Here is a 10,272-nt window from a genome sequence, read left to right as displayed (position 1 = left end):
TTTATCATGTTTTTCTTAATTATAAATATAAAATTTTCATGAGGTTTTTTTTTTATGGTTATGTTTTCATACAAACCTAAACTAACCCTGCTACTTGCTGGACTTTAAAGACATCCTCCTTTCTGTGATATCACACCGTTTTATAGTATCGTCACATGACAATAAAATGACTTCCTATGCCACACTGAATCTATATACTTCAATCTATGCTGTAAAAAATGACTTTTTGAGGTTTCAAAGATTACTGGAATATATTTTACAAGACAATACTATTTCAGTCTTTCTACTAAAACTCCATGTTTAGTTCAATGTGTTATTTGTCATTGTTGTATAATTATTTGTGAAAATTTCAAGATTCAAGAGATTCAAGATTTTTATTCGTCACATACACAATTATACAGGGTATAACCAGCAGTGAAATGTAGGGAATTTGTATAACCAAAGTGAAATTTCTACCAATTTCGGATTGAAAATGTTTTTTTCAGTGTGGAGAAAAACCATTCAGATCTTTTTTTTAACAATCTGAGAACAAATACACAACCTTGACATTCTGATTTTCTCCTCACCATAAATTATTAAAATATATTTTTACTCAAAAAAATAAATTAAAAAAAAACGTTCATCATAGAAGGTGTATATGTCCATAGAATTTATTATAAATATATTTGAAAAATATTGTGAGCCTGGTTTTTACAGGTTTTTAAACTAACCCAAATCCCAGTAATGTCTGGCAGGTGGATTTACAACATTTTCATGGAAGCAGAACACCACACTCACACACTCACACACACACACACACACACACACACACACACACACAGTGACAATATAGGAATTAAATGGTCTCTAAATCCACCCCAGATTAAATCATCAGCTGGATTCCTATTAAGAGTGCAGGAGTAACAAACACACACACACACACACACACACACACACACTAGTGGCCAGTCTCTCACACATCACAGCCACACATACACTAAAACACACATATTCACTTAGTAATAGAATATCCTCTTAAGCGCTCAGTCAAAAGATGGAACCATTAGAGATATACCACACACAAACACAGTCCTTGCGGTTCACTACGTTATTATTTCATCCATCAAGACACTTAAGCTCATGTTAAGCAATGCATATGCATATCCTTTGCACTCATGTGCGAGTGTGTTTTAAAGGCACCAATGTGTTCCACTCTATTTCTCCTTTTCTTCTGCCAGTATCTGCCCTTCCTTTCTCCCGTTCTCCTCTCGTCCTGTCCCCTTCCCCCTTTTTCCTCTGCTTTGCAATGCTTTTAACTGACTGGCTGAATATTTCATAAGCACAGTCTGGATACAGATATGAAGGCACGTGCCAGATGGGTGCAGATGTTGTTGCTGCTTAAGCATCGTACACTGACTAATGCATTTGACACGCTTTGCAATTCTATATCACATTCCTGAAAGGTGATACACAGTATGTTACTTTTATATTTATTTAATTTATGAACTGATGGCAGTACTCCAATGTACTTCAAAGAATACCATGGTGTAAGTATTGCCATGGAATTTTTTTTTTGTGTTGTGAGTCATAGTGTTCGGGACTTACAGGAGGTTTGTTCACTAGCCAGTAAGCTTGTTCCTGACATTCCAGCACGATACGATCTGCTTTTCGACGCTGTTTTGATGCCCTTAAACACAAGAACATGAACATAATAAGGCCAATGCACAGACGTGAAGAAACTCTAGACAACAACCCTCAGAAAAATATTTTATATAGATTTTTTCAACCATCAAAAATATGATTAATATTTAGTAGTGCATAAAACTTGAGTTTAAACATTTAGAGCTATATAAATTATTTGTAAAGAATTTAAGAATTGCTTAAATTGTAAAGGAGTATAGTGCAACAGTGGATGCAGCCACTGCAGAGAATTTTGCGGTTTTCATGCCTTTTTTGTTGTTGTTGTTGTATTATAAATTATATGTTCCATTTTCTTCTTAATTTAAATTAAAGTCTGAGTCATTTTGTTATGGTTTTTGTCATTTAATTAGCTTATTTTTTAATATGTTTATAGACTTTTTATTAATTGTATTTAATACATATAATAAAATTATTTTAATAAATAATTGTATTCATTATTTTTTAGTACATGAAGGTAAAGTGAAAAATGAGAAATTATGCCTTGGCAACTAACTGAAATAAAATACATTTCAGTTTTTTATATTTTATTTTGTTTCAGTTAACTTTTATTATGCATTTTGTAGTGCATAACATTTTCAGTTAACTATACTAAAAATTAATAAAAGTTAAGCTAGGGCCCAATTTGTTAAGATTCTTTAAGGTTTTAAGTGGCTGAAGTAAAAAAATATATATTATGCTGATGTTGAGTCGTGTAAAAAAATAGTCTATTTGTTTTTTGTTGTTTAAACCAGTTCTAGTATTCTAACATCAATGAAAATGTATAGACACTTTTAATTACAAATATTTAAATATTTAGAAAAAAAAAATCATGGTTGTACCTAGTGGTGGTATTTTCAGCATTTACTTGATTTAAAAATTTAAATTTATAATTATTCAAAAATGTCATTTTGATTTTAGTAATGAGGTCCATTTTGTGCTTGAAAATGCTTTTCTGATTATTTTTATATGCTACTTTTATAATGTAGGCAATAGAGGGCTAAATGTAATAGGCCGGAGGCAGCATTAAGTGTGTGTGTGTGCACTTTTAGTAATGGAAAAGGATAGTTACCTGAGCTGCTCTCTTGCCTGCATCACAACAAAGTCCCAGGTGTGGTTGATACGTTTATGTAAAGCATTATAGCACTCCTAACAAAGACAGAGATTGAGAAATGAACAACAGATGGCTTCATGGCTTCGTGACTACATTGTACAGTCTTGTTTCTCTATGGTATGGTTGGCATTTGACCTACATACCTTTTCATACGCAATTAGTTCTCCTTGTTTTCGGATATTCTTCTTGGCCAAGTAGATTGCTAGAACACATATAAATAAATCCATGTATAATATATTTCCCTTCTGAACCTGCTGCAGAATATCTCCTTTTGTATTGAAGCAAATGTATTTTGGTTTGGCACAACATTTGGTGAATAAATTTTAGTTTAGAAGTTAGGTCTCACCATAGTCCAGTTCTGAAGCAGGCCAGCGTGTTGACATCCAGTAATATGGCGTCTGATAAAGACAGAGATTAATTCAGATGTGCTGATTTTGAAAATGGAAATTTAGAAACTGCTGATATGGCATAGGATTTTATGTAAATACTGTGTAAGTGTGTGCATATATAAATACCTGAAAGCGATATGGTGAATCGTCAGCTTTCAGAATAAGGTTTCTTGGCTCTTTTAAAGGGTAAATATATCCATACTTTACAAAGAGTTGTCCAACATGCAATGCCTCTAAATAAAGATAAGAAAAATATTCATATATATAACAAACACCCACACAAGTAGGCCTAAAAAAATGTACATAAAAATTTAATTCAAAAATGTAATAATGACAAAAATTGGCAAGTAACACATTGAATTTGAAACATGAAATTTAGGTGTAGAAAGACTGAAATTGCATTTTCATACATCATACAACATACATCCAAAAATGATTGTTTTATTTATGTTATGTTGACCACAACAGAAAACATTCTGAAGAATGTGGGAAGATAGCCATTGACTTCCATAGTATTATTTTCCATACTATGGAAGTCAATGGGTTCCGTCAACAGTTTGGTTACCAACATTTTTCAAAATATCTTCTGTTGAGTTCAGCAAAAGAAAGAACCTCATACGGGTTTGGAAGGACATGAGGGTGAATAAATAATGTCAGAATTTTCATTTTTTAATTTCCCTTGAACTGAAATAGTAGTAAATGATTCGAGAATACATACATTTCATCTAGTGGTTGCCTACACAAGGTGTTCCCTCATTGCAGTGCACAGATCTGCCAAACTCTCTGGAGTCTTGTTTATTCCAGACACAGCTGTGTGCAGCATTACTTGTTTATTAGGGCTTTCTGAACCATGCAGCCTGTTCTCTGAGAGTGTGACATTTGTGCATTTATTATTAAAAAATCTTGCACACAACTCAGATTACATTACATAAAATCTGACTTTAATTTAAAGCAACTTTCATATGCAGTTTAGCTCCCCATGGTTGTGTGTGAGTGTGTGTATGTTTTGAAATCCCTCAGGATGGCACATGGAGAATAATGTCGTCTCTGGGGAACACTTTCTATAAATCACACACAGGGTGACTGGAAAACTCCAAGAAACACACCAGAGCAGACAGCATGGAAATTATTACACACACAGGCTCTGACATACACACAGTAAGTCTGAAATCATGTTGGAGATACAAGGCAGTTTATCAGCACTTTTAAAATTTTTTATTTTAAATGTATTACTTTTATGCACACAGTACAATAATGGCTTGTTACATTTTCTGAAGAAAATATGAATTGTGCTTGTCCATGCAAAAGTTGCTGACACTTTAGTTTAATAAAGATAACAACTTCTTTGTTCTTTTACTATAAATAACAATTATCGTCATTGTTGCAATGAAGGATAATTCCAATGTTATGTATCAAAGACAAAGAATCAAAATATATTTATTTAGGCTATATTAATGTCCTACCTTCATCAGAGATAGAAAACTTCTTAATCAGCCATTCAACAATGTCTACACCTGTATGAAATCAAAACATATTACTGTCAACATTAGCACACTGTGTCAGACAAAAGAATGTATCTTCTGCAGTGAATGTTCAAACAGCTCATAAAAACATCACAATAATTCACAAGTAATCCACACCACTCCAGTCCATCAGTTAATGTCTTTCAAAGTGAAAAGCTGCATGCTAACTTTAAAGCATCACTTCTGACCAAAATATCTATAATCTATAATTTTGTCCATAATCTATAATTATGATTCCTCCAGTGAAAACGTCTTTCTCCTGTTGTTCTCTCACATCAAAATCCACCAACATATTTGTGTTTAAACTGTTTTGGACTGTTTTTACTTGTAAGCAGTGCCTGATCTGTGCATATTTCTCTCCTGATTCAGACGAGACAACTTATTATACCTGGAAGCAATGACCTGAAGTTAAAAATGTCTTAATGGTGAATTTGTTTATCACAAACGCACAAGATATTAATTGATGGACTGGAATTGAGTGGATTAGTTATGGATTATTGTGGTGTTTTTATCAGCTGTTTGGACTCTCATTCTGACGGCACCCATTCACTGCAGAGGATCCATTGGTGAGCAAGTGATGTAATGCTAAATTTCTCCAAATTTGTTTTTATGAAGAAACAAACTCATCAACATCTTGGATGGCCTTTTCAGCTAATTTACATTTTTTGGGTGAATTTTAATTTATCTTTAATTTACTGAAGAAAGTCATTTGTTCATTCACACATAGCCCGGTGTCCTCTGAGAGACAAGTGCAGGCGCAAAACATGCACTGTTAGACTAATTAATAGCAAGAAAAATGAGCACAGAGACTGAAAGCACACACAGTAGTCTAATTTCACTGCGCAAGCTTCTATTGATTCACTGTCCTCATACACACTCAAGACTTTCCGAGATACGCATGGATACTTTGCCGTTAAATGCGGAATATTTCCATAGTAATAATGGGGAAACTATTCTAGTCGTGCCTCAGCTGTCTCACTTATTGTGCCATAACATGTCAGAGGCTGGAAAATACATGGAACAGTCATGTCCATTTGGGATTATCAAGAGAGAGTGAGTGAAGCTTGAAGTTTGATGCAGTCATAGAGAGAAAGAGAGAGAGAGACTCACCAGTCATAGCGTGTGGTATGACGGTAATAAGCAGACGCTGGTTGCGCAACTTGATGCCCATATCAGGGTCCTGCATGGATATGATCATGCGCTCCATCTGTATGAGGACACATGTGAAATATTAGTACTTTTAAATATTCATTTATCACCACACAACTATTTTGTGAATTGCACAAAAGCTAAAATGTGATTAAAATTGTGAATAGCATAAAGAAAAATAATATGAAAAGGTACAAGTTCCTCTATAAACAAATAAATAAAAACCTTAATCTTGAATTAAAAAGACTGTCATTTGCCTAATATTCAGGCTATTAACAATATAGAAAAAAAAGAGAAAAAAACAAGATGCACCCCTTTAAAAATTATATAATATTATATACATTCTCATTATATAAATGTTTATAAATTAATAAGGTGATTTAATGCTAAAAAAAACAGTAAAAGCTTCAATACACTAAGCATAACAGGATGAGTGAGATGATTTGTTGGATTATTTATTTTTTAAGAACTCCAGTTATATAAATCAGTTATGTAAGTAACCTAAGAAAATGCAAACACAACTATGCAAATTCAGAACATTAACTGTAAAGAAACTTTAGTTTCGTCTTTAACACATTTTCAATAATGCGAGGAAAAGTTCCTATAGCTACTGTGTCTTACAGGCTACAACTGCAGGTTTATTAAGCTCTGGTTTGTTTGCAAAAACGACAATGTTCTACAGCAGATTTATGATTGTTAGAGCTAAATGAAAATCGATTTTAGGGACTTGCCTTAGTCAAACAGGGCATCTGCTGTCGCTGCACTCCATCCTGACTGAGTGTGTTGATGGTCATGTTGCTGCTCGTGTGCTCTGAGTCTGGATGTGAAGCTGAACAGAGCTGGAGGATACTCACACTGATGCTGGAGACTGCTGTCCCGTCAGAGAGCCGATGGGGTGGCGCTACATCCGACTACACAATACTCATAATTAGGAATAAAATAGCGCCTCCCAGTGTTGATTGATTCAAATTGATAATTGTAGACCTTGACATAATATACACTATAGTCAACATATGAAGTGGATCAAAAACCTTTCATTAAAGTTATCCCAAAACTTAAACCAAAATGCGTTCTTGTCTTAGGACAACTTTGATGAACTTTTTTGATCCACTTTAAATGTTGACTACTATATAAATTCAATTTGCGCACTTAAATTAAATTAAAAGTGCTTATTGGGTTTTTAAGACTTATTAGAAAGTGCTTATAAGGTAATTATAGACTACAGTTAACAAAAACTAAAACTAAAAACAAGTCGTTGCTTGAAGTAAAAAAACACAAACAAAACAACGTTATCTTAAAAAAAATTAAATACATAAGAACTTGTATTTTTTATGTCAGCTATTGAAATAAAAATACAATATATATTTCTCATTTTCATTTAGTTTAACTTGATGTACTAAAATAGCCGAAACTAAAAACGATATAGCCATTTCAAAAAACTAATAAAAAATAATAAATAAATACACACACACAACAAAATTACAAAAGTTTAGCAAAAATTAAACTGAACACAGAAATATATAAAAATAAAAATAAATTCAAAATATTAGTAAATTAAGCCTCAAGCATCCTTCCTATAACAGCCCTTAATTTGTCCTTCATTGACAAATTTTTGGTGTTTTTTTTTTGTTTGTTTTTTTATTTACCTCAAAAGTAGGCTACCATATTTTTATGTAAAATATGCTTACTTTTATGTTATATTTAATATTTCTTTTACTTCAGTAAAAAATTAATAATTCCAGTTCAGGCAGCCTAAACATAAAATTGGGTGACTTTGGTGGCATCTGGTGGCTTATGGGAGAAATTTAAGAAATTTTTTTTTTCAACCACTTAAGTTTGTTGAATCAAATCCTCTATTTTTTGTGTGTGTTCAGGTGGCAAACTTAGGAAAAGTAGATACTCAGATAAGGGAAACTATTTTTTTTTTTAATTAAAAATGTCTAGAAGGATTTTTACATTTATATTTAGTTATTTAGCAGATGCTTTATGCAAAGTGACTTACAAACGAGGACAATGGAAGCAATCAAAATCAACAAAAGAGCAATGATACGCAAGTGCTATAACAAGTCTCAGTTAGCTTAATGCAGTACACTTAGCAAGGTTTTTAAAAAATAATAATAGAAAAAGAAAACAGATAGAATAGAAAAAGAATAGAGCAAGCTAGTGTTAGAGGCCTTTTTTTTTGTTAATTTTATAATAAATAAAAAGAAAACAAATAGAATACAAAAAGATTAGAAAAGCTGGTGTTAGTATCTTTTAAGAATAGAATTAGAATAGAGTTATAGGGTCAAATAATAATTTTTTTTTACAAACACTTTGCTACTATTTTCAGAACCTTGATGTCATTTTTCACAACTCTAGACACAAAACTCACAACCAATGATCAAAATGCACATTTTTCAAAACTCTATCCCTTTCCTCAATTGCTTGGATACAATACACATAAAACGTAGATCATTTATTCATTCAACAAAAATCACTTGTTCAATATGACACAACTTAACATCAAAGTACTACTATTTCAAAAGGCAATTCATACATTACATTTCAAATGAGTGTGCTATTCATTTCCTTACAATGATCTAACTATCAATTGATACAACTGCTCAAAATGATAAGTAACTGTTGCATTACTCTTAATGCATAGTTGTATGGAAACAGGCAAACAATCTTCCATGTTTAAATCATGAAAGTTTCAAGATACTGTAACGAGATTCATTGTCACCAATTACCGTGGCGCATGAACCAATTAGACTACAATATCCATAGATGTAGCCTAATATTTTATCATAATGCTTCATCAGACACTGTGTCTACCTTTTCAGACTATTTACAGTATTGACAGTACTGCACTGTATAGATGCAGGCCCTTGTAATTGCTTGTCCAATTCTGCCAACTCGTTACTGATGATTGAGTGCACATTGTGGAATGAGTATATAAAGAGTTGATTGGGATCCAATTGCAAGAGCATAGTGATACGTAACATGGAGCCAGCAGGTGATCCAGGTCACAATGGAGGTCAAGCAGTGGTGGGAGGAAGCCGTGTTGGTCAGAGGAATGGTAGAGGACAGGCACCCCTTCTGAGAGGTGGTCGTGGGCCTCGTTTGAGAGGTGTGGGGGAACGTGGTAGAGGACAGGCACCCCTTCTGAGAGGTGGTCGTGGGCCTCGTTTGAGAGGTGTGGGGGAACATGGTAGAGGACAGGCACCCCTTCTGAGAGGTGGTCGTGGGCCTCGTTTGAGAGGTGTGGGGGAACGTGGTAGAGGACAAGGCCACGGACCAAGACAGCGGCAGCAACAGCATAGTGTCCAATGAAATTCGGGCAATAGTTGTAGACCATGTCATAAATCATGGCATGACAATGACTGAGGTGGCTACAATGATACAACCAAACCTCAGAAGGTCAACCGTGGCCTCAATAATCAGAACTTTCCACAATGAGAACCGGTAAGTTATCAGCATGCACTAAACCTTATGCTACTCTCAATTGTCAAATGACTGCATATCAATGTGTATCACAGAATAGGTGATATGACCAAGTGTCTTCTTACTCTAATGTTCCCTGTAGAATTGTGACCAGGCCAAATAGTGGAGGCAGAGGCAAAGTTCTAACTGACCGACAAGAGCAGGCTGTGGTCGATTTGGTTCGGGCCAGAAATGATATTCGCCTTACAGAAATTCGCCAGCATACCTTGGACAATGAAGACATGTTCAACAATGTGGGATCCATAAGTTTGTTGACTATTGCACGCATACTGAAAAGGCACCAGGTATCTATAAAACAACTATACGCATGCCTTTCGAAAGAAATGCAGACAGAGTGAAGCAAATGAGGACTGAGTATGTTCAGGTAAGTTCAGTTTCAAGATGGCTGTTGTAAAAACATTCCCAAAAATTCTACATTGTACAGTAATCTCTTTCCAAAATGTATTTTTAGAGGGTGATGGAGCTGGATGCTGATGACGACCATCACAAATTCATATTTGGATTAGGCAGGTTTTAATCTGGCCAAGACAAGGAGAGGTCGGAATTTCATTGGCCAGCGGGCAACCATCCAAGTACCTGGACAACGTGGGGCCAACATTACCATGTGTGAGGCTATATAAGAAGATGGTGTGGTGGGACGCAGACCTCATATTGGATCATATAACGCAGCTCTCCTTGTCACCTTTCTTGATGAGCTCGATCAGGTTTGTAGAGCTGAAGGTGTGACTTATGTCATTGTGTGGGACAATGTCAGGTTCCATCATGCTCATGTGGTGCAAGCATGGCTTCAGGCCCATGCACAATTTACCACTCTGTATTTACCCCCATACTCTCCCTTCCTTAACCCGATTGAAGTTTTTGTACAAGTCACTCTTCTCCAGGCCATGGATGACGCCTGCAATGACATCACAGCAGACCAGTGTCAGGCCTGGATTCGCCATGCCGACGGTTTTTT

The 10,272-nt window shown here is 34.7% G+C and overlaps 1 protein-coding gene across 1 annotated transcript in view; it reads right to left on the bottom strand.

Annotated features, from left to right (window-relative positions):
- Window positions 1-6,682, bottom strand: part of LOC306873053 (regulator of G-protein signaling 11-like) — a 16,828-nt gene extending 10,146 nt beyond the window's left edge. Inside the window, exons 1-8 of the mRNA XM_079422056.1 lie at window positions 6,563-6,682; window positions 5,793-5,889; window positions 4,623-4,673; window positions 3,286-3,392; window positions 3,117-3,168; window positions 2,914-2,972; window positions 2,729-2,805; window positions 1,585-1,666 (exon numbers count right to left, since the gene is read on the bottom strand). Coding sequence (XP_079278182.1) covers window positions 1,585-1,666; window positions 2,729-2,805; window positions 2,914-2,972; window positions 3,117-3,168; window positions 3,286-3,392; window positions 4,623-4,673; window positions 5,793-5,889; window positions 6,563-6,625 — 588 coding nt within the window. The 5' untranslated portion in view covers window positions 6,626-6,682. The remainder of the gene's footprint in view (window positions 1-1,584; window positions 1,667-2,728; window positions 2,806-2,913; window positions 2,973-3,116; window positions 3,169-3,285; window positions 3,393-4,622; window positions 4,674-5,792; window positions 5,890-6,562) is intronic.
- Window positions 6,683-10,272: the final 3,590 nt, after the last annotated feature.

The sequence above is a fragment of the Barbus barbus genome (genome assembly GCF_936440315.1).
Source record: "Barbus barbus genome assembly, chromosome: 7".
NCBI classification, from domain to species: Eukaryota; Metazoa; Chordata; class Actinopteri; order Cypriniformes; family Cyprinidae; genus Barbus; species Barbus barbus.
This window is presented reverse-complemented; position numbering and strand designations above follow the sequence as displayed.